The 25932-nt window shown below is 38.2% G+C and overlaps 1 protein-coding gene across 2 annotated transcripts; it reads left to right on the top strand.

The window, feature by feature from the left end:
• The first annotated feature begins 667 nt into the window (after nt 1-667).
• LOC140151073 (uncharacterized) lies at nt 668-25932 on the top strand. 2 transcript variants are annotated; one of them, XM_072173273.1, is made up of 15 exons: nt 668-851; nt 9755-10539; nt 10862-10978; nt 12626-12695; nt 13183-13305; nt 14428-14481; nt 15526-15590; nt 16025-16121; nt 16556-16657; nt 17637-17785; nt 18528-18640; nt 18674-18731; nt 20487-20649; nt 23553-23683; nt 24684-25932. In XM_072173273.1, exons 1-15 carry the CDS (start codon nt 776-778, stop codon nt 24753-24755), a joined length of 2175 nt encoding a protein of 724 aa, XP_072029374.1. In that variant the 5' UTR covers nt 668-775; the 3' UTR covers nt 24756-25932. The 2 variants fall into 2 exon arrangements, with proteins under 2 accessions (XP_072029374.1, XP_072029373.1); XM_072173272.1 differs by having other exon boundaries at nt 18528-18731.

Genomic DNA, 25932 nt, shown 5'->3' with positions numbered 1-25932 from the left:
AATCAGTTCCACGTTCATAGGCGTAGATCCCGGGGGATGGGGGATTTATCCCCCCCACCAATATTTTGCCAGAGGGGATGCTCCATACAATCATCCCCCCAATGTTGTCGCCTGAATATAAGTTTCTGACCAAATTAACCTCATATTTGCCTATTTTAGCCCCAAAAGTACAAATTTTCGCGCGCTTCTCGCGCATTTATTCCACTTTTGGACCATATTTCATCAGTTTAGCTTAAAAATAGCAAAATTTTTCGCGCGCTTCGCGCGCAGTTCTACAATTAACTTATTCTGTCGCCAAAAGGTGCTGATTTCACTATACTTCAAGAATTTTTTCCAAACTCAACCCCCCCAATGTCAAAAAGAAATCTACGCCACTGTCCACGTTATAATTTCAAGGTCGCTCAAGTCCCATAATACGCAGTAAATATTGCCGGCACAGAAAAGGTGAACTCTTTTATTGAATAATTATTCCAAATGACTAAAGTCCAAACAATAACTCGCAATTTTGAAACTCGGTGAAAGCGCAAAATGCAGTTCTACCATTAAAAAACGCATGGCTGATTGATCACCAGGGCAACTGGATCGTCGTCTTGCAATGTCAAAGTCACTGGCAATACAAATGCAATTAAGACAATACCAACCCTGCTGTATACGCACTGCGAATGCTATAATAACAACATGTTATCTTTTGCGTTGTGCAAAATTTTAACCTGTTCGTGTATTTTGGATAATTTAAGGAATAGTATTTTAAGGATGATTGGAACTTAAATATAAAATGTTCCTGGTGATATTTTGGACGTTTTGGTGCATTTGTGCTGGTCAGGCTGTTCAAAGACAAATAATCGGAATTGGTAAGTTATTGGTGTTGCACATGCATATAAAACAATGCGTCACATTTTTATAAGTACTTATGTTTTGGCATGAATGGCGTAAGAGCTCGAGTAATACCATGAATACGTTCAAAAACATAAAATGACAAACCAATAATGCTAATACATAGCTCATATACGCTAGTAAAATAGTGAATGCAGTACAGCTATGTCATATGTGTTTCGTTTTAGTGCCAATTGACTAAAACAGTCAGCTACCTGCACAACCGATTCTTTTGTTCTGCAAGGCTCACTCAGTCATTTAATAAGGCAATACAAACGATCGAAATTGGTGTTGAAATGAGCAAAATTTTGAGTTACACCTTTTCAGTGTAAAATTTTTTTCTCAGCCAAATGAAAAGCAATAATTTTCATTTTTTCAGTAAATGGCTGGAAAAACTATAATGCTTGATACTGATTTTTTTTAAAAATCCTGGTGTTAAACTTAGGCCTGAAATTCAGTCATTTAGTGTAAGATATTCGATTTTTATAGGCTTCAGCTCGGCCCGCGAGCTTTTTCTTGGATCAACCTTATAGCTTTTTAAAGTAATATAGTTCGCTAATGAAGGATGTTCCCCAACTTTCTAAAGCACATCACCGTGAGCTATATATCATAGTTTTGTCAGAATTTCCGTTTTGATTTCACCATCTTTCACTGTCGGCTGAAAAAATTTCTAAATCAACACGTGAAATCTAAAGGCTAAATACTAGCATTGTGGATCGATATCCCTGGGTTTAATAGGAATACCGGCATGGCTATAGTGTTGCCAGAACTTCAATATAGCAAAGAAATTCCCAGACCTATAGCGCTCCTACTGATCATGTTTAACCAGAACACCCAATTGGGGATTTAATCGCTGGTCGGGCAATTTGCTTTCAATGAAAAATTGACCTGGATAACAACAAAGGAAATATCGACTATTTCAGCTGGTTGCTCTCGAGATAAAAGTACTCACCATTGCCTACTTTTACTTAGTTTGACATTTTCGGACCATGAATGGAAAAAGGGTAAAACAAAAACGGAAATTCTGACAAAACTATAACATATAGACCCACACGATGTGCTTTACAGAGGTGGGAAATATCTTTCTTTAGCAAACTATGTTAGTTTGAGACGCTAAAACATGAATTCCGTAAAAAGCTCGCAGGCGAATTCAAGGCCTATAAAAATCAAAAATATCACACTAAAAGACACAATTTGATGCTTAATTTTAACACCAGGATTTTTAAAAAAATGTATATTCAAGCACCAAGTTTTTAACTGACATTACTGAAGAAAAAAAAATATTGCTTTATATTTGACCGAGAAAATTAATTTCATAGCAAAAAGGTGTATCTCTGAATTGTGCTGATTTTTACATGTATCGATCGACTTTTAGCGCGACTAAGCATTTCTAAAGAATTGGTTGTCCAGGCGGCAGACTGAAAAATGCATAATTTCAGGTGGTGAGTTTGTTATCGTTTTAATATACACAACAATTCTTTAGATTTATTGTCTATACGTTAGGAGGGATATCAGTGAAGAATTGGTGAAATTACTCGGATAACAGGAATCTTCAAAGATCCGTCACTCCCAAAATATACTATTCCCATGCACAGTTGCACACGTGCCATTGTTTTTGCACTTTTCTTTAAAGAATATGCCAATGTATATAGTAAACCAGTGCATTTCCGTGCATTCAAGAATCGTAAATCGTTATGCCCGAGCACAAGAAATTCTGTGCGAAAGACTATCGTAACCCAGCAAACACAAACGTTTTACAGCAAATGTTATTAAAGGTGTACATGGTATAAAACGTTTTGATAACATTTTGAAAAACTTGTAAATGTTATTTAAACATTTTGCGTTACATTTATAACACGTGTATAACGTTTTATAAACATTTTTTGTGTTTGATGTATGAAGCTTTCAGTTTTCTTCATTTTTTTAAATTCTATTTCTGAAAATAAATGGTTCAAGGATAAACACACCATTTCAATTAAATATTGGGCTAAAATAGTGTACAATTGGAAAAAAAAAATCGCGGTTCGCGCGCAATTATTTTTTACAAAACAAGCCGGTCCCTACATATTTTTAGAGCCGAGGCATCAGGGATGAGTCAGATAGACAGGCACACAGTGAGCAAATGGGAAACGAGAACAAAACACCGAGAATGGGAAATAAAAACAGATAACTGTATAATTGCCAGGGAAATACGGACCAATATAATGTCATAGAATCAATAATTTATACAGACAATCGACATTGGTTTTCATCTTTATATTGTGAAAAGAAGCGGATGGTATACGTTACCATAGATACGTGATGTTATTGAATAGAATGCCTATTTATAGCAGTAAGAAATTGCATGTCACGGTGGCATTACGCATTATGTGCGTATGGATGGCTGTCTAAGAGGCTAAAAACACGTTTATACCACACTATTTTCATACGTTATAAACCATGGGCGTCAATCGCGGGAGGACAGGGGGACGTGTCACCCCACTTTCGGCAAAATGACCAATTTTTTGTTCTTTTCAGCAACTTTTTAACAATTTTGGCCGGCACCATTTCAAGCCGGATTGGCGCCCACCATTTCAAGCCGGATTGGCGCCCATGGTTATACCAGTAGAGAGATGACCGTATTTGCCAGAACGGTTTAGGGTTAGGGTTAGGGCTTCCGGCAAATACGGTCATCGTCACTCTCATACGCATAACCTTGGTGTCCAACTGTAGATGCAATCTTCAATGTTCAAGATGGAATCTTGGACGTCCAGGAATTTCGCAATCGACTAAAAATCCGGTACTTGGACGAATCACAGGACCAGAAAGCACAAACAGACAACATCTTTTAGAAGAAGTACGGGCGTTCCGCGCGGTACTGTGAGAAAAAAATATTCAGCTCATTTTAAGAACATAGGCATAACAAATATGAATTGTAAGTTTAGATTTCACACAATTTTCACCGAAAATCAAGAGTTGGCATTGTATTTTTGATCAGTTTAATTTTACTTGCATTTTAACAAAGGCATAATGATGCCATTGCCATCTGAAAGTTAGCAATGATATCACTGCATAAAGCTAGATTCTTTGCAGATTTATATCATAAATATATGGGAGTCGGGTTGGGCGTGTCCGTGTAACCATGGTAACCTGCCTAACGAGACTGATTGTACAATTGTTTGTACCGTGCTTCAACCCGTCCTTTATATTGATTTGAGAGGGTACTTTTATACCCAAGTTGTCCCAGCCAAGCTTCAGTACCGTACGCGTTGGAGACGAAAATGTTGTTGCGTCAAAATATCGTACTTCAGTTTGTTTTGAGCCTCTACAAGACTATTAGCCTTTGTATACAATAATTCGTCTCTACTGCGCCCAGCTTCCATCAACTTGAACCAAAAACTCGAACCGGGCGGTTCCATCGCCGGTTTTTGTTGTTCGAAACAATGGAACGCGTTTCAGCTTCCTATCCAATTTAGGAGTTTGCCATCTATACCATGGGCCTCAACTTTCCTCAGTAAGCGTTGGTGTGGGACCGAATCGAAGGCCTTTCTGAAATCCAGGTAGACCACATCAATGCCATCACCCTCTTCAAGCATCCTGGTCCAGATATCCATGATTTCTATTAGCTGTGTAACGCAAGATCTTCCTTGCCTAAATCCATGCTGTTCATTGCAAATTATTTCATTTTCTTTCATGAAATCCATCAGTTGGTCTCTGATAATTGACTCAAGCATCTTGCATACAACTGATGTCAAACTGACAGGTCGATAGTTACCAGCATCAGAAGGGCTTCCTTTTTTGTATATAGCTGTTACCTCTGCTATCTTCCATCTATCGAGGTCGACACCTTCCTCCATGGATTTATTGAAAATAACAGCCAGGGGCTCTGAAATTTCCTCACATGCTTCTCTCAAGACCCTTGGATGCAGGCCATCAGGGCCTGGTGACTTTGACGGTTTTAACTTCAGTATCTCCTTCCTGACATCTTCACACTTTATGTTGATATTCTCTAACTTTACATCTTGGTGCATCTTATCTGGTTTAGGAATGTGCCTTGTGTCCTCTTCTGTAAAAACACTAGCAAAGAAGGAGTTGAGTACTTCTGCTTTATCACCATCAGCTTGTGCATAAGATCCCTCTTTTTTTAGATCCTTAATTCCAGCTTTCACCTTGGTTTTAGATCTTACATACTTCCAGAACGCCTTGGGATTAACCTTCACATCTTCCGCTACATTTTTCTCAAAACTTTTCTTTGCTCTCCTCACTTCTTTTGTTGCCTCGTTTCTTATTTTGACATATTCCTCATAGTCTTGATAGTGCTTTGTTCTTGTATAGCGTTTCCAAGAATTGTATTTCTTTTTAACTTTCCTCATTGCCTCACTGCTCATCCACAGCGGCTTAAACTTCTTCGGTGCACCACCACATGTCTTTGGCTTGGTTTTGGGTATATTTCTCTCCATTGTATCTCTAAATTTGGTCTCAAAGAAGTTCCATGCTTCATTGGTTTTCCGCGTTCTCAATTTTCCTCCTTCCCAATCAACTGAATTCAAATCTTTTCTCAAGCTTGCGTAATCACCTTTGTCATACATGAATCTTCCATTTGTGTCTGCTTTTAAGGTTCAGTGTAGCAATCTAGTGTGAATCTAATCACCACATGATCGCTCTTACCCAATGGACTGCCACCATCCATATCTCTTATCAATGATTCATCATTTGTAATAATCAAGTCAAGCAGGTTACTTTTTTGTCCAATTCGGTGTCTAGTGTCAAAATCGACATGCTGGAAAAGGTAGTTGTCTTGTAGACAGTCAATGAGCGAGTTACTTCCATGAGAATCACCAGCTCTTGTAGTCCACGAGTCCCAATCTATTTCCGGATAGTTGAAGTCTCCAACCAGTAGCAAGTGAGAGTACTGTCTGCTGCAGGAGTTGCTTATTAGGTCATTTAACTTGCTATCATTCAAGCTGGTTGAGTTGTTGGGACTTCTATATATACATCCCAACAACAGTTTATCTTCACCTCTAAGCCTGACCTCGCACCATACACTCTCTTCATAATCATCGCTGGTTAGATCCTCCACCATCTTAGCATTTAAATACTTCTTTATGTATATACAGGTTCCTCTACCTGTTGAACCTGATATAAAACAGTCATAATCATCAATCTCCAATTCTACTTTTTGTGTTTCGGAATGTGTCTTAGGATAGATTTCTGTGACTGCAATAACATCTGGGTTCATGTCGCCAATGATGACATTTAATTCATTTCTCTTATTTAGAAGACTATCAGCATTAGTGTAGATACACCTGAGACCGTTCGCTGAAGGCTTCTTCTCGTCATGTGCTGTGCGGTGATTTAAACTGGCGTTGGGAGTGCTTAAATTAGGTGCAACATCAAAAACTGTATTTACAAAGTGAATCCCTTCGCCGTCGTTTATTATCTGTGACTTAGATCCGAAATGGACCCTCCTGACGAGTAGAGGCGTCCATCTTGTTTTCCTTCTTCTCTTCTTCACTCATCATAAAAGGTTCATCACCATCCGAGTCGCTACCAGATTCTTCCGACTCCTTAGTAACTACTGGGTTCTCCTTATACTCTTCTATACTTAATTGTAAGATTTCTCCGGCACGTATATGTATGCTGTAGGCTGGTTTACACTCTAAACTCTTAACCTTGCTGACAACTGAGGCTGGTAACTTCTGTGGCACCTATCTGCACTGCGATGGAGGCTGGCGTACACTATCAAACTCTTAATCTTGCTGCCAACTGAGGCTGCTAATATCTCAGGCACCTATCTGCACTACGATGGAGGCTGGCTTACACTTTCAAACTCTTGACCTCGCTGGCCACTGAGGCTGTTACTTTCTCTGATACTTATCTATACTACGCTGTAGGCTGGCTTCACTCTCAACTCTTAACCTTGCTGACAACTGAGGCTATTAAGTTCTCTGACACCTATCTGCACTACGATGGAGGCTGGCTTACACTATCAACACTACGATGGAGGCTGGCTTACACTTTCGAACTCTTATCCTCGCTGACAATTAAGGCTTTACGTTCTCTGACACCTATCTGTACTACGATGGAGGCTGGCTTATACTCTCAACTCTTAACCTGGCTGACAACTGAGGCTGCTAAATTCTCTGGTACCTATCTGCACTACGATGGAGGCTGGCTTACACTATCAACACTACGATGGAGGCTGGCTTACACTATCAACACTTAACCGATGTAGGCTAGCTTACACTCCCTTAACCTGGCTGACAACTGAGGCTGCTAAATTCTCTGACACCTATCTGTACTACGATGGAGGTTGGCTTACGCTATCAATACTACGATGGAGGCTGGCTTACACTATCAACACTTAACCGACGTAGGCTAGCTTACACTCAACTCTTAACCTGGCTGACAACTGATGCTGCTAAATTCTCTGGCACCTATCTGTACTACGATGGAGGCTGGCTTACACTATCAACACTACGATGGAGGCTGGCTTACACTATCAACACTTAACCGATGTAGGCTAGCTTACACTCCCTTAACCTGGCTGACAACTGAGGCTGCTAAATTCACTGGCACCTATCTGTACTACGGTGGAGGCTGACTTACACTATCAACACTTTACACTATCAACACTTAACCGATGTAGGCCAGCTTACACTCTCAACTCTTAACCTGGCTGACAACTGAGGCTGCTAAATTCTCTGGCACCTCTGTACTACGATGGAGGCTGGCTTTCACTATCAACACTACGATGGAGGCTGGCTTACACTATCAACACTTAACCGATGTAGGCTAGCTTACACTCTCAACTCTTCCTGGCTGACAACTGAGGCTGCTAAATTCTCTGACACCTATCTGTACTACGATGGAGGCTGGCTTACACTATCAACACTACTATGGAGGCTGGCTTACACTATCAACACTTAACCGATGTAGGCTAGCTTACACTCAACTCTTAACCTGGCTGACAACTGAGGCTGCTAAATTCTCTGGCACCTATCTGTACTACGATGGAGGCTGGCTTACACTATCAACACTACGATTAAGGCTGGCTTACACTATCAACACTACGATGGAGGCTGGCTTACACTATCAACACTTAACCGATGTAGATTAGCTTACACTCCCTTAACCTGGCTGACAACTGAGGCTGCTAAATTCTCTGACACCTATCTGTACTACGATGGAGGCTGGCTTACGCTATCAACACTACGATGGAGGCTGGCTTACACTATCAACACTTAACCGATGTAGGCTAGCTTACACTCAACTCTTAACCTGGCTGACAACTGATGCTGCTAAATTCTCTGGCACCTATCTGTACTACGATGGAGGCTGGCTTACACTATCAACACTACGATGGAGGCTGGCTTACACTATCAACACTTAACCGATGTAGGCTAGCTTACACTCCCTTAACCTGGCTGACAACTGAGGCTGCTAAATTCACTGGCACCTATCTGTACTACGGTGGAGGCTGACTTACACTATCAACACTTTACACTATCAACACTTAACCGATGTAGGCCAGCTTACACTCTCAACTCTTAACCTGGCTGACAACTGAGGCTGCTAAATTCTCTGGCACCTATCTGTACTACGATGGAGGCTGGCTTTCACTATCAACACTACGATGGAGGCTGGCTTACACTATCAACACTTAACCGATGTAGGCTAGCTTACACTCTCAACTCTTAACCTGGCTGACAACTGAGGCTGCTAAATTCTCTGACACCTATCTGTACTACGATGGAGGCTGGCTTACACTATCAACACTACTATGGAGGCTGGCTTACACTATCAACACTTAACCGATGTAGGCTAGCTTACACTCAACTCTTACCCTGGCTGACAACTGAGGCTGCTAAATTCTCTGGCACCTATCTGTACTACGATGGAGGCTGGCTTACACTATCAACACTACGATTAAGGCTGGCTTACACTATCAACACTTAACCGGTGTAGGCTAGCTTACACTCTTAACTCTTAACCTGGCTGGCAACTGAGGCTGCTAAATTACCGTATGATGCCTAAAACTGTAGAATTCCATCTACAAGCGTATACCTCTAAATGAAAGTTGTTTTGACGAAAGAGATGAAAGGTAGACACATGTGCAGTTATGCTGCACAGCAAACATGATTCGACCTTTGCCGTTCTTAAACTTGGTTAACAGGAAATTACTCTAGCAAAATCAATCGATAAAGTCTAGCACATACTCCACATTGAATGGTGGACTGTACTTATGCCCAAATATGGCACTTGCCAATCAATAATCACCCACTTGAAATCCCCTGACTCACTCCACTGACCAAAGTTATGGACAGATATGGGAGTTGTTTTTGCTGTTATTTGTCATTTACATATCAGGGAGGTACGAACATTTGCAGATGCCCCACCTACTCAGTTTTTAGCCTACATGTAATGTATACATTATTCTTGATTGACAGCAATGCTCTATACCTGTTTGTAGAGGTCACAGCTCAATGGTGAGAGCACTGTGTATGTGTATTTTGTATAGGAAAATGAACAATAACTGCAGTATGTCATAAAAACAATAATATTAGGAGTTTGAGCAACTATTACTGATAGGCGGCTGTACAAACATGTATTTTTGTAAGGCAAATCTATTGTAATGTTTTTGTGGAGGTTGTCTTCCTTTCGTCTCTTTCGTCAAAAGATCCATCATTTATAGAGCATAATATGCTTGCCGACGGAATTCTACAGCAATTTGGAAATATGAAATTTAACATCAGGTGGTTCTTTCTTAAACATTAATATTGCGGGAAAACTTGATGTAAATGTAATAACATCTGACTTGAACACCCGGGCTTGCATGGCCTGCAAAAACATTTAGTATCCATGGTAACACAAATAATAACTACATTATTCAAATTTACAGATGCCGATGACGTAACCTACCAGCTTTTACCAAACAAAATCGATACTTCAAGCAACAAACTTGTGTACCGTGTAAACATAGCACCATACGCCCACAGAACTAAGCGAGACACAGTTGATCCTGATGGCGCGCCTGGAGCTCCCGCGCCTCCTCCGTCTAGCGCCACAAATCCACCCAAAAGTGGGACTGTGTCTGTTTTACCTATGCAAACTACCTCGACATCGATGGTAAATACCGTAGCGCCAATGCTGCAAGATGCAACGCAAAGAACTCGCGAATCTGGGAGCACAGTGCCAACCGATCAAACTAGTACCACATCAACATCGCATAGGCAGAACATCACAACTCATTCCATACCAGTTGTAACAACAAGACAACCTGCTTCTACCATAGAGGCTTCTACACAAGATGCCTCTAGTAGAACCACAAATGTGTCAGAAGTAACTGCAACCCGGACTAATTCCACTATGCTAGAATCTACTACACCAAGTTTGTCAACACTAAAATCGACATCTACCATGTCTACAGCATCTACCATGTCTGCGGCTTCTACCATGTCTACGGCTTCTACCATGTCTACGGCTTCTACAAAGTCTACGGCATCTACCATTTCTACGGCATCCACGGTATCTCAACGAGAGACCGATATTACCACAACATCAACAGATATTTTCATTATGACACAAAACGTCACAGAGGTGATAACGGCATTTGAAACAATAGAGTTGACAACAAAGGCAATGGATGAAGCAACAGTAACCATAGTAACGCAGACGATGGAAACGGTATAATAGACCAATAGGTTTTCCAAGGACCTTGATTGTCTTTCCTCTCTGCCACATACATCCAAATTTCCCAAGTTTTAAAATGTATAAAATACATTTAAATTAATTAATCAATTACTTCATTAATTAGCGGACTTCAGGAATTTGAATTTGGAGATAAGCGAAACTATAAAAGAATTTCACTAATTAATTACTAGTAGTTAATTAAGCATTATGTTTGCTCTAAACGAAAATAAATCGTGAAAGGTGTGGCGAGTATTGTTAAGTCTAAAAAATCATTCTTCATATTCCTCTTATATTTATAATTTGTCATCAATTGCAGGATGCAGATCACGACTATTACACATCATCGTTTTTCAGTGGTGACGACGCATCTAGTTTGTACAACCAAGGATTGGTAACAAGACTGAGTTTATCAGATAATCATCTCAGTGCAATGGTAATACCATAACACAGATGGATAACTTTAAGGTGGTACTACACCCTCTGATAAATGTTGTGACTAATTTTGCATTTTTCTCAAAAAATAACTACACACAGGTAACAAAAGTTATGTATATTATAGGGACAAGACAAGGAATCCAATTACTGCAGTGAAATTTCAGTGATTCAAGACAAGTGGTTCATTATATGAGGTTAAGAAATGATGTACATTCTAGCGGTACCTCTTTTGTTATCATTAAATAAGGTACCGCTTGTCTTGAGTCACTGAAATTCCAGTGTAGTAACTGGATTCCTTGCCCCTATAATATACATAACTTTTGTTACCAGTGTGTTATTATTTTTTGAGAAAATGTGCAAAAATAGTCACAAATTTATCAAGGGGTGTAGTACCACCTCAAGTTTTAACAAAACTAATATTAGGCACAACAAAAATTGACAAATTAGCATGAGATCCATGTGATGTTGTTTATTCTGTCTTATGGCGTATAGCATCCTTAGTGACTGTGGATAATACAGGAAATACAGTATTTGTACATTATAAACATAATAATGCTGTTACCTGGATTGGCCGTAATGATGCCATGTGATACATGTAGGGTTTTGATTTTTCGCCAACCGAAATCGGGGCATTGGGCTATTCCTTTTCAAATCCATGCACCATTTGTGGAATACATGACCTTGATCTTGGTGTCAAAATATCACAAGTGATTTAAACTTACTTTCGTTAAAACAAAAGTTAGAAATTCAACTAACTTTCACATCAGAAAGAGTCATAACTCATATAAAAGATGGTTGATGGACTTACCCTATTGGTGACCTTGCATATTTGTTTGGATGGCAAAATCGGACATGTAGTGTAAAGCCAAGAATTTTCCGCGTTGCGGAAATTCCGCGAAAATCGCGGAATTCGGAGGTAAAGCGGAAAACGTATTTCAGAGAAAAAAATAAAAAAATAAGCAAAAATGACATAGAAATAGGAAAAAAAAATTGAAAAGAAATAAATAAAATACTAAATGAAATGGGTCTTCAAAATTCATCAAAATCAAGTAAAATCCGTCATAGATTTGCCGTACAACGCCTGTCCTACCTCCCATTGCAGCCATGATACCCAATCACCCATCCCAACTTTGCAAATCGCAATGATCGTCACAAGATTCTTGTGAAATTTTATTATGTCAGAAATGTGCTAAAATTACAAAGCGGAGAAAAGCGGAATTTAGCATTTGTAAAGCAGAAAATTCTTGGCTTTAATGTAGTCCCTGATGTAAATGCGGATGTATATAGATGTGGATGATCTCCATAATTTTTCTTAATTAAAGACACATTCAGTGATTTGCTCATCGGGGGATCATAAAAATCATCAAAATTCATGGTTTGGCACCTTTGTTAGTGTCATAGATGTGCTAACATAGCTGATGGTTAAGCTGAAACCGTGTATTAAAGACAATAGAAGACATTTTACACGAATCTGTAATATTTCTTCGTTTTTTGCCAAATTTTTTCATTTCAAAAATACCTTGAATGACTTATCCTTCTCTTTTAGGCAATTTAGAAACAATTTTATTTATTGTACCTTTACGCTGAGATTACTGAATGGGCCTGTTCTGTTTTCTGTTCATTGTCTAATTTTCTTTTGTTTCAGAACATTACTTTACCATTTACCTTTCCATTTTACGGTCACGATATAAATTCGTTATATATTGCCACTGGAGGTAAGAAATATTGCATATTTCCCAGAAAAATATATACAAATAATGATTAAAAAAAAGCAAGGGATGAAATTAAAACTCGACAGGGCGGTTCCATCCGGTTGGAGTCGGTTTCTGTTGTTCTAAACAATGGAACCGCGCGGTTCCGCCGGTCAACATGCGGTCGAGTTTTGATAGCTGGGAGGAAAAGCAGACCATGATGTGAAAAACAGTATACACGCCAACAACTGCAGTAATAGTTCAACGTCATTTAAACAGGTCTGAATATTCTGTCGGGCGGGTATCATTTCAAAAGTATCTCCGCCCGACTTGTGGTTAATACAGTTTAGTCACATGGTGTGACAAAATCCAAATGCATGTGTTTCTATGTTTCAGTCGGGCCGGTAACTATTTAAAATTAGAGTAATGGCAAGTATGTTTCACCCACTTTCATCGGCTACTGCATGAAGTTATAGTTTATGATACGAATAAAACATTTATTTGATTACAGGATTTCTTTACCTCAATACTTTCTTTCATCAATACATTTCCGCCACTCAATATATTGCTCCACTGATGGGAAATTTCAATCCGGGTCTCAATGATGATGCGAAGATATCGTATGCCGTAAATGGTAAGCGCTTAATCGAAAAAAAAACACCCTAATTTATTCACATAAATACACACGCGATAGAAGTAACAGACTGAGTAAAAATATAGGTTCGACATGATTGTACAAGTCTGTGGCAGAGCAATAGACAAATGCTCAAATTTTGAAAATGGTCCTAAAATGTTATTTCTGTCATACCAACTCTAATAAAGAGTAGCCAAATCTCTCTAATAACACGGTTTTGCCGGTACCACTCATAGGACAATAAGCACTTTATAAAGGCAAAACTGTGTTATTAGAGAGATTGCGATTTCCAAACATACGTACCGAACGCCCGTGCAATCTATTTAAAATCCCGTCACAGGAGAGTGATTATGAATAGATTGCACGGGCGTTCGATACGTACGTTTGAAATCGCAATTCTCTAGTTTGTGGCCAGACAACGAATACCGTAGTTAATGATTTGGTGATGTGTATACGTAGTTTATCAATCACTATATCACTCAGGGGTAGATGACTGGCTGATATGTCCGCAGTGTGTCAATCACTGCATCAAGTGTAGATGCATGGCTTGGTGATGTGTACGTAGTCTATCAATCGCTGGATCAGTGGTAAATGACTTAGTAAGGTGTACGTAATTATCAATCACAGCATCAGGGACTTTGTGATGTGTGTACGTAGTTTATCAATCACTGTATCAGGGGTGGGTGACTGGGTGATATGTACGCAGGGTGTCAATTACTGCATCAGGTGTAGATGCATGGCTGGGTGATGTGTACGTAGTTTATCAATCACTGCATCAGGGGTAGATGACTAGATGATATGTACGTAGTTTATCAATCACTGCACAGGGGTAGATGACTTGGTGATGTGTACGTAACTAATTATCAGTCACTGCATCATGAGTATAGTAGATGACAGGTGATGTGTACAAATTATATCGGTTACTGCATCAGGGATAGATGACCAAGTGATTTGTAATTAGTTTTTATCAATCTGAAACTATCCAGTGTAGATGGCTGGGTGATGTATACGCATAGTGCATCAACCACTAAAGCAACCGTTACCTTATGTGCGTACTAAAATCGTCATTTTATCAAGAAATTTCTTATGACTTCACATTTTATTATTTTTTCTAATTTACAGCAACTACTTTTACAGTGGAGTGGACGAATGTACCAATTGACCACTTGGAGCCAGGTATATTATATACACTAAGACGTTTCCAAGATAATTTAATACGAATACTTTCAAGTCCAATAGTAAACATTTACTGCTCTATAAATTATCGTAACTATGAAAGTAGTCAGACTAGGTAACATAATAATGAGATTGCAATGTTCCATACGTAGCACGTGGACCGTACGTTCAACGTACGTTTTTACGTACGTTAATACGGTGTTCAATATTGCTAGTCTCGGTTCCAAACTGGATTGTGCTCATTCGTCACGAAGGAGAACAAGGCGGCTGGAACAAAGCCTATAATATCTGATCTAGGTCGATAGAGGGCATGGTGATTGAAAATTTGATGGTTACCGCAGGTTACGGGCTCTCTGCCAAATTTAATACAACATGCTTTTGATTTCGACTAAAAACCAAGGTTAACATGCTGCTTAAACTTAATTGTATTTTTGTGCTCCCCAAATATTATAGTTGCCCAAAAACATATATTTTGGTAGATTAAGGATCACTACATCCAAATATCATGTCTTTACTTTCAAAATGAGACTTTTTCGTCCTGAAAATTAGGCGCGTTGCATGAACTTGTCGTAAAATCAGCATATTTTTACGTAACACCTGCGTTTTATACGACGTTGGAATCCAAAATGTGAAATCGCAATGTCATTTTTTATACGCAAAGTATCACACACATTTCAATGGGCACTCTCTGCGTATGGACATCGCGTATAAATTTAGTTTAAATTTTTAACACATCGCTGTACCTTTATTATAATGATTTGTTACAAACAAAAAGGGTCATAATAATAATTAGACTTTCCTTCGTATGTTCTTTATCCTTGACTGTCTTTAAATTATTGTGAAATGGACAAATTTTGTGCATTTTCAACGATGTATCTGCGTTGATTTCGCACGTGGAAAGTCTTCAAAACTGGCTAAATACGTGACCTCGCTTCGATACAGGAGAGTGGTTTTGAATTGATCGACGTACGTCCCATACCTATGTTTGAAAATCGCAATCTCTCTAATGTGTTTGGTTTGTTTGTTTTTCAACCTTTTTTTCAGCTGAGGGATTTACTTTTCAAACTACCTTAAGAGATGATGGACTGATCATTTTTGCATATAAAAAGGTATCGTCTCAACATGCTGAACCCACCAAATCACTTACTATTCGAATTGTTATTTTATATTCGATTGCAATATAACTTTGATCAAAAAAGTATGTTTCGCTTAATATGAAGTATCAACACCTGGCATCTTACTAGAAAGAACTAAAAGCTGAAGGAAATTACAGTTTAATCACTTATTAGGACCCTGAAGAAGGAAAAACAGAGAAAATAATCCAAGATCTTTTCTTCTTCCACCAATTCAAGCGTTCCTATAATCCGTTCCACCAACATTCATTCTGAATTAAAACGAACTCCACATAAACACATCCACTCACACCCACATCGCAGGTGCACCCCCCCCCATATCCCACATTCACACCATCCCTCATCCCACCCCATGAAGATATTTTGTATGCAACAGACAGATGTTTAAAGTGTTCCTTACTCTTTTTCAGATTCCACACCCAGTATCCACAATAAGTGGTGGCAATAACCATAAAGTCACCGTTGGGCTATCTGATGGCTTCTTTATAGACACTCCAAACCCCTATAGTAAGCACCAGACATTGTTATTTGTCTTATACATTGTTTATTCAAACAAAACCAAAAAGTGACTTAAAATTCCTGGATTTAGCTCTTTTCATACTTTTTGTTCGTGCTTTTGGGTTTGGAAAAAAATTGTTCCTTGTTCTTTGATGACAATTTTTAATATAGATCAGTATTTGCAATTTCTATATTCAACGTACTCTGAATACACAGGTTTTTAAATTACTGAATGCTATTATTGTTAGATTGGAGAAACAAGTGTTTGTGCTCCTCATTTTCAAGGTTGCGGGTTCGTACCCATAATATTCTTTTTATCCACATTTTTTGTTTATTTATGGTAAGATACTCACAAGTTACGATTTCTACTGTTATTGTAAACTATATTTCTTGAACATTTTTACTGTCACTATCCAATGTTCAACAAAATTTTATACACACAGATCCTGGTTTAATTACACGAAATATTTACAGATACCATACTGTTGAATTAGAAGACAGCGGAATAGCCGATAATACAGCGTTTGTACTGACACCATTGAAAAGTAGGTAGATGTATCCCAAGAGAAAGTAGATAAGAATTATATTGTGTTATCCATGACTGTTTGTTTTACTTGAAGGTTGTCAGTCCTTGTTATAATAGGGTTGCTGCTATAAATATATACATGACTGGATAATATGTAGGGAGTTCATCAATCACTGCATCAGAGATAGATGACTGGGTAATGCGTACGTAGTTTATAAATCACTACATCGGGGGTAGATGATTGGGCGGTGTGTACAAGTGTATGTAGTGTATCAATCACTACATCAGGGGTAGATGACTGAGTGATGTGTATGTAGTTTATCAATCGCTGCACATGGGTAGATGACTGGGTGATGTGCATGTAGTTTATCAATCACTGTATCAGGGGTAGATGACTGGGCGATATGTATGTAGTTTATTAATCACTGCATCAGGGGTAGATGACTGAGTGATGTGTATGTAGTTTATCAATCACTGCATCAAGGGTAGGTGACTGGATGATGCGTATGTAGTTTATCAATCACTGCATCAGGGGTAGATGACTGGATGATGTTTACGTAGTTCATCAATATCGGCATCGGGACTGGATTACTGGGTGATGTATATGTACTTTATCGATTACTGTATCAGAGATAGATGACTGAGTGATGTACGTAGTTTATCAATCACTGCATCAGGAGAGGATGGCTGGACGATATGTACGTAGTTTATCAATCACTGCATCAGGTGTAGATGACTGGTGATTTGTATGTAGTTTATCAATCACTGCATCAGGGGTAGATGACTGGGTGATATGCAGGTAGTTTATCAATCACTGCATAAGGGGTAGACGACTGGACGATATGTACGTAGTTTATCAATCACTGCACCAGGGGTAGATAACTGGTGATTTGTATGTAGTTTATCAATCACTGCATCAGGGGTAGATAACTGGTGATGTGTATGTAGTTTCTCAATCACTGCTGTTTCTAATCAACCCACCTTATCAATTTCCACAGCATGTAATATTGCCAATACGTGTGGGACATGCTTAGAGACAGCCAATACTACCGCGTTTGATTGTTCCTGGTGTCCAGAGCTTCAGAGATGCTCGAGTGGATTGGATAGACACCACCAAGACTGGGTGGAGGCTAACTGTCATGAAGTGGTAAGTAAACTGGTAATTATATTAACGACACAATAAATCTGATTCTTGACGTAATTATTGGAGTGATACATATGGGATGTATGATCCTATTATGGAAGATCACTAAGCAAGCCGAGGTTTACAGCCACAGCTAGAAACAACAGATGTGGAACATTATGAAAAGGTTTGGCTACAAAACGATTCTCTTATTAATGCATCTACACACAGTTTCCACCTCAATAAACGTTGCTATCCGATCCCTTAACTTTGTAATTGTATGAAACAATCCGTCTACAACGATTGAAGCACGTACAAGGGCGGTTCTCGATCCAACAAGCTGCGGCTTCTAGATGTGTTCAAAATATTCATCTGTTGTTTCATGTGACCATTGCCAGTGCCATAACTGGGTTAAGATGTTGGAATTGGTAACCCTGGCCTTAGATCAATACGTGACGGAATGGTGAGCAAAAATGTAACGTTCGCTTTGTAGGCTAGAACTCATATCATGGTCCAACAATAATTCCCAAATGTTCTGTTAATGAAAAAAATAACAATACTGTGTGGTTATTATAATAAGCGACAGAGATAAAAAAAAAAAAGACTAGTTCGCGCCGGAAATTCTGACAACTAGACAGAAAATACCGTACTGCGCAGCTTGGCAACCAACGGCCCTGACGTCAGACGCAATTTAGTCTATTTATCTCTGTCTTAATTATTATTACAATATCTTGATTATTATACTTTACATTTTTATTGGTTACAGGGAATTCAGGACTCTTGTATGACAGCCACCATGGTACCTCCAAAAACCACACAATTAAGGACAACCTCTACTTTAATAACAAATAGTAAATCATCTTCAAAAACATCTCGACTAAATTCGCCATCTACATCAACAACATCTCGACTGAATTCGCCATCTACATCAACAACATCTCGACCGAATCTGACAACTAAGCTGAGATCTGTAAGTACAGACTTGACATTTAGTATGGAATATTTTTTCGAAAAATATCAAGACTGGTCTGGAAGGAGTCTGCATAACCCGATTGGGCTAAATATTAATTGGGGTGTGTCGGGATATGGTGTAAAATAATTGTTTGAAACAAAATGTGCTTTCCATGAGTTTACATTATGGTTCTCATAATGTAGCGAATCTGGCTAAAATGGCGGATTTAGGGAGGCTGAATTTGAGCTTTGTGGGGGACACAATTTCGGACTTTATGCAACACTGTTCTGTTATTATCAAATTTATAGGGGTTTGAGGTGATATTTTTTTAACTTCGTCACCAACTGGCGTTCATCACAGCTGAATTACACTAACAATGTACCGATTTTTTGAACATGGGAGGAGCTTAATGTATGGCTTTTAAAAGTGGTACGTACTCTTGAAACTTTGATGGCCTTCCTGAGGGCAAATGTTATAAACTTAAGGTACAAAACAACTGCGCGGATTCTTAGTTGTCCAATGAACTCACGCTGTTTCTTTGTGTACAGTAAGTTTATAACATTTGGCCCCAGGGGGCCATTAAAAATTTCTGAGTGCGTACCACTTTTCAGAGCCATATTTTTAAAGCTCCTCCCACTTTCAAAACTGGTAGGTTACAAGTGTATTTCAGGTCTGACGAACACTTATTGGTTTTTAGGTTCAGTAAATATCACCTCAAACCTCAATAAATTAGATAATATCAGAATAATGTTGCTCAAATTCAGAAATTTTAACCCCCACAAAAATCAAATTCAGTCTCCCTAAATCCGCCATTTAGGCTAATTCACTAAATTATGAGAACCATAATTTAAACTAATGGAAAGCACATTTTCTGTCAAAAAATACTTTACACCATCTCCCGACACACTCCAATTAATATTTATCCCGTGCGGTTTATGCAGACCCCTTCCAGACCAGTCTTGGAATTTTTCGAAAAAATATTCCATACTAAATGTCAAGTCTGTATATTCTGAGAGTGCGTTTTGAAATATGAGAGTAGCCACAATGCTTATATATAAGGACAGAGAAGCCTGCCCTCAATGTGAATGTCGCTTGACACCAAGAATTGGTCATGTCAGTGATTTTTTTTTTCAGTTTTTTAATGTTGGTCTTAAGTGGTCCTTTAATATGTTTACTTTTTAAAGTGTACAAGAAGATCCTAAATTGCTACAAAAATAATCTCAATAGATATATTGTTATATCTTATTTTTATTATTACATTTATTATTGTTACGTTTAGAGCCATTTTTCTCATTTTGCCATTTTTAAACGGAATAGCCCAATTTGCCATACTCCCCCTGTGGAAGATATTTCCAAAATCTTCCACAGGGGTAGTGTGGATTTTAAATGTAATAGTCCAATTTGCTATGATATTTCCGATATCAGAACAATTTTTGCTTTGTTTCCTTTCGTAGTTCATTGTTTTGTTTTCTGTAATTAGTAAGAACTTCTTACCCAACTGTCTCTCCTTCATTTTCCAGTTGAAAAGTTTACAGAAACATGTGCAAAGTTGATAGACTTATAAAATCCTTCTGTAAAACTCCATAACCTACCGAAGAGCATAAAGCATTGTCCATATTAATTCCAACAAAAAATATTAGTATTTATTACAATAACAACAAAAAATACGGTACAGATCCGACAACTTTGCTACTGCTAAAATTGTCATATTTTTCGTTTCCTCTTAGCTTTATTTTGTGGGAAAATTTACATGTTTTGTTTGTTTTTTCTCAGAGCCAAACCACTGATTTCACAACTATCCATGGGAAGCCGCCAAATGTGAAACCAGGATTCAACCCAAAGAAAGATGGCAATGCCAAAACCATTACTGAGTCAAGTTTTACATCGTCAAACCCATTCATATCTAAACGATCACAAGCAGAGGCAAACACTGACAGTGAGTGTTGTAGATTGAAATCGTGTTTTCTTTCTGAATTTAGTATATAGGCCTAACTGTTCACTTTTATACGGCAAAAGATTTTATAGTTAGTAAACAATCTGATCTTTGAGATTTAAATTTAAATCTTTTTCGATTAAAATTATATCCCAAATCAGATTGTGCATTAAAATACAGTTGTTTGGAGTTGAATTATAGGTTAATAAATGTGTATCACTTCTTGAGAGTGAAAATGTACAAAATAGAGACCTTGCGAAATGAAGTTACTTTAACTTTAACTTTAACGTCTAGAGGATTAGAGGATTATGTATTCAAAACAAGGTGGTTTTGAATACATAATCCTCTATAATCCTCTAGACGTTAAAGTTAAAGTTAAAGTAACTTCATTTCGCAAGGTCTCTAATAATGCATGCGTACTGAGATGTTGATGCGTCTAATACACAAGCCCCGAAAGAGGGAGTGGATATAAAATATAAAATCAACCCGTAAGAAAAATGAACGCTTCCGAAAGCTCTGCGCGGAGTACAATATTTATGCACACCTCGTATATCATTAACGTTTGCTCTGATTGGTTCTCACTATTTAGGAGTGTATGAAGGTTAATAAGTGCGTATCACTTGTTGGGAGTGAAATTGTACAAAATAATGCACGGAGCTCGTGCATTAGACGCATGAACATCTCAGTACAAGTGCATTTGTACAATTTCTCGAGCAACAAGTGATATGCATTTATTAACTTATTTTCACTTTTTATAACAAAATTGTCACTAAAATGTTGGGAAATGCAAGTAAATATAAATGCATCCACCCGCAAGAAAAATGAACGCGTCCGAAAGCACTGTGTGTACCGTGCAAATTCCCCAATTCTCGCTATTCGCAATAAGGGCGCCGCCAGCGGTTTGCGATGTAATCGTGATGTATCATGATGTATCATGGGAAAAGGTCGACATCCAAGTCCGCGCAATACGAATATTACCATGCTAGTAGGCCTACATAGGAACACGTGACAATATTTTTTAGTTTGTCAAAATAAAGGTGTTACACGCGAATCGATACTCAATAATACTTAATAATGTGATTTGAAATGTGCACAATTAATTTTTTCTCTATCGATTTGCGTGTAATACCGTTATATTGACAAACTAAAAATATTGTCACGTGTTCCTATGTAATAGCATGGTAATATTCGTATTGCGCGGACTTGATGTCGACCTTTTCCCATGATACATCATGATACATCACGATTACATCGCAAACCGCTGGCGGCGCCCTTATTGCGAATAGCGAGAATTATACAACATTTACGCACGGCTTACTAACGTTTGCTCTGATTGGTTTTCACTATCTACGAGTGTACGAAACGCTATTAAATAACGTGACATGTTAGGAATGATTACTTTTTCAGAATATACCTTTATTTATTTTCAAAACCGATTTTTGGCATATTTGTAATACTTACACATGTTCCTACTTACATCTATGAGCAAACTGTCATATTCGCCCTATTTGTAGTAAAACGCGATGATTTTCTGTTGGTCTGACATATCCTACTATAATTCACCAGAATCTGTACGTCTGTTTGTTTGTCTGTCTGTCCGCCTCTTTTCTCGGAGACCGGGGGTCGCACGTTCCTCAAACTTGGTAGGTGGGTGCAGCTTGATATGAGGAAGAACCAGTTTATATTTTTTAAGGTCAAAGGTCAACGACCGGGTCAAGTCCAATTGAAGTCTAATTTCAAATTGCTCCTATGGAGCTCAAACTTGGTGGGCGTGTTGACCTTAGACTAACAAACAAAAGTTTCCACGGTGACCTTTTCGTCAGACCTACGGTTAAGAGGTCATAGGTCAAAAAGGTAGAAATTTCAAATTGCCCCTATGGAGCTCAAACTTGGTGGGTGGGTACGGTGGATCTTGGACTTACAAACAAAAGTGTCCACTGTGACCTTTTCGTCAGTCCTACGGTTAAGAGGTCATAGGTCAAAAAAGGTAGAAATTTCAAAGTGCCCCTATGGAGCTCAAACTTGGTGGGTGGGTGGGTGGATCTTGGACTTACAAACAAAAGTTTCCACTGTGACCTTTTCGTCAGTCCTACGGTTAAGAGGTCATAGGTCAAAAAAGGTAGAAATTTCAAAGTGCCCCCATGGAGCTCAAACTTGGTGTGTGAGTGGACATTGGACTAACAAAAGTTTCCACGGTGACCTTTTTGTCAGACCTACGATTAAGAGGTCATAGGTTAAAAGACGTACAAATTTCAAATTGCTCATATAATGGAGCTCAAACTTTGTGGGTGGGTGTAACTTTGGCCAAGGAAACTCAGGTTTGCGTTTGTTAGGTCATCAAATTTCAAACTGAGGGCGAAAGTCAGGTCAAATTGATCTCAGCTGTGAGGAAAGATCCCAGCCAAAGGACACACCCTGATTTTGAGATCGGCAAAAGCCAATAACCATGATAGCCGAAAACCGCGAAATACGGGTAACCGCCTAGTTATCATAATTGTTCAGATTATGATAATATTTCGGAACGATCGCAAATCTTAATCTCCTACTAATTTAGTTTGTTACGCTCCTCCACACATGTGGAGGGAGCATAACCAAGCTGGCTGCGTAGGAGACTAACTCTGAGGCCGCACTCGGCGCCCTAATCCAAAAAGTGCGAGATATTTCGAGTGGTAGAGGTGAAGTTTATGATGTTGTTTCTTTGAAAATTTCCAATGTTTTTCGCGTCCAAATGTATTGGGAACTTTCATAATGATTGCATATTATCATTTTGGAATAAAAAAAGAAAACCTTTATTACAGTATAAACCCTTCGGAGAAGTGAACTATTCGAATTAAAGTATTGGAATATCTGACTGTACCAATACTATGACTTGAGTTTACTGTTCGCTTGTGTTTTATCGTATCTAGGATCGACAAGAAGACTTTCTGTGGCTGCTATTATCGTACTTGTGGTGTTATTTATAGTTGTAATTATATCTGTAATCGTCGCATGGATGATTTACGTTTACAGGAAACCTGTATCCAAACGAAACATGCAGGTAATACTACATCTACATTTATGATAAAAAGAAACCTCATTTTAATTAAACGTAGCTTTTCGATACAATCTTAACTGTTCTATTGTTTTAAACATTCTATTATGCTGACGCATGTCTCGTTTCAGATTTATAGGCAACAAGTTTTTTACTAACCTTAAAGGAAGGAGTATGAACGTTTGGACAGTATTTATTGTGGGACATTAGACTTAGAGCACATCAGACATATCGAATTGCATTCTGAATACGAAGAATGGCCTTCTGATATCAAATAATTTTGTTTTTTTTAAATTCGCAATTGAATACAAATTTTATGGCAAATCATTAAAATGGATATTTTTGATATTTAACAGTACTCGAAGTAAACTTTATAAATCTGATGATTTATACCTAAAGTGTATGTAGGTGGGATGAAAAGCCGACGATCAATTGAAAATTTTGACCTTTCGTATTGGAGATATGGATTTTTTTCCCAAAACACCAAAAAAAATTAGGTCTTTTTGGGAAAAAAATTCATATCTTCAATATGAAAGGTCAAAATTTTCAGTTGATCGTCGGCTTTTCCTTCCAGCTACATACACTTTAAGACTGTATCATTAAATGTATAAAATTAACTTCGAGGACTGTTATATCTCCAAAATGAAAAAATATCAAATTTTAATAATTTGTCATAAAATTTGTATTATATCGTGAATTTCATAAAATGAAAATTATTTGATATCAGAAAGACATTCTTCGTATTCAGAATGCAATTCGATAGGTCTGATGTGCTCTCATGTCCCACAAAAATGCTGTCGAAACGCTCAAAACGCTCATTCCAGTTCCCTTAATTGTCATAATAAGTCATGATATAAAGTAGCAGGCACTGTCACTGATATTGACATACATTAGGACTTGTTTTACAGGCTAATAATGGTTAGTTAAAATAGGCAACGTAATTCAGATGTAGATTTCTGGCAACAAAATCATAACATGTTTTATTAATTTTTGTTCATCCTTACAGATCAGAGGAATTCTTATTGGTAATACAAAATCAGTAGATGATTTGGAGGCAATCTGTGAAACCGACTGCTGATTGACAATCATAATCAATACAACTTGGTTGGGAGAATAAACCTACTATGTACATTTGATATCAAAACCTTCTATGCAAATTACGGTCTAATGTTCTTTGAACAAGTTCATTTAGAATGTTGGTTTTAACTGGTAATATTTTTAACAATTCCAAGTAAAATGAAGGTTTGGCCTGAAAAACTCACATTTTTAGTGACGTTTCACCAATACACTAGTGGTTTCATCAGACTGTCAACCCATCATCACACCTGACTGCTTCGTTTATAGGCAACAGGACCTGCAGTGGAGGGCGTGATGAGTTGGTCAAAGATGTTTATCGAGGCTGCCCCCTCGTCCTTGTTTAGAGTGTATTTTCCTTTTCGGCGGATCCAGTCGGCTTCCTTTAGCCACCTGGTGGTCTTGTCAGCTTCTCTGTCGATAACTTTCGAGAAAAGGAAAAGGCATTCTAAAGGACGAAATTACTTCACCTATGTACAACCAAAAACGCGACATTTTACCTGAAATTTAGGGTTTTGTAGAATAACCCCATAGCGATAAAGATATGTCAGAAAGATAGCAGAAACCATACATTTCTTTAATCCTTATACCGGGTGTCCCAAAAGTCCCTTAACATTGTGAATTTGCCATAACTTGCATTGGGTTAATAGTGTTGTTACAAAAATTGCACAGTATATAGATAATTCTTTTAGAAATGTTATGATACCAAACATGCCTATGTGGTCATGACTCTTTGGCATGAAATTAATGGATATCTATCGTACCGTCAAACCCACTTTTATAAACGCAAAATAAGTCTCGTCATTTGAGACGTGAACACGATATAACGTGTTATCATTTTAAAAGCTGTTTTGTTTAATTTGGCTGTGTTTGTTTGATTGTTTGTTTGTTTGTTTTCAATACGTAATCTTCACTTTCTGTTTTACCTGGGTTTTATATGGAAACTACTAAAGATCTTTTCTGAGGATTCGATGAACAGTTGTACGCGGTACGTTGTTCTCCATTGAAAGTCGACGTACTGATCGCCTTGGGCTTTTCGCCACCGCTCTTCGTATGACATCAATGTTTGTAGCCGATCTTTCTGTTCTTACACGTCCTGCCCGAAGTAGATCATGAACAGATCGTTGATAGGAATTTCAGCACTAGTTGCTGGATTGTATTTCGGGTGGGTAGTGCATAAT

Source organism: Amphiura filiformis, chromosome 4 (assembly GCF_039555335.1).
Source record: "Amphiura filiformis chromosome 4, Afil_fr2py, whole genome shotgun sequence".
Lineage (NCBI taxonomy): Eukaryota > Metazoa > Echinodermata > Ophiuroidea > Amphilepidida > Amphiuridae > Amphiura > Amphiura filiformis.
This window is presented reverse-complemented; position numbering and strand designations above follow the sequence as displayed.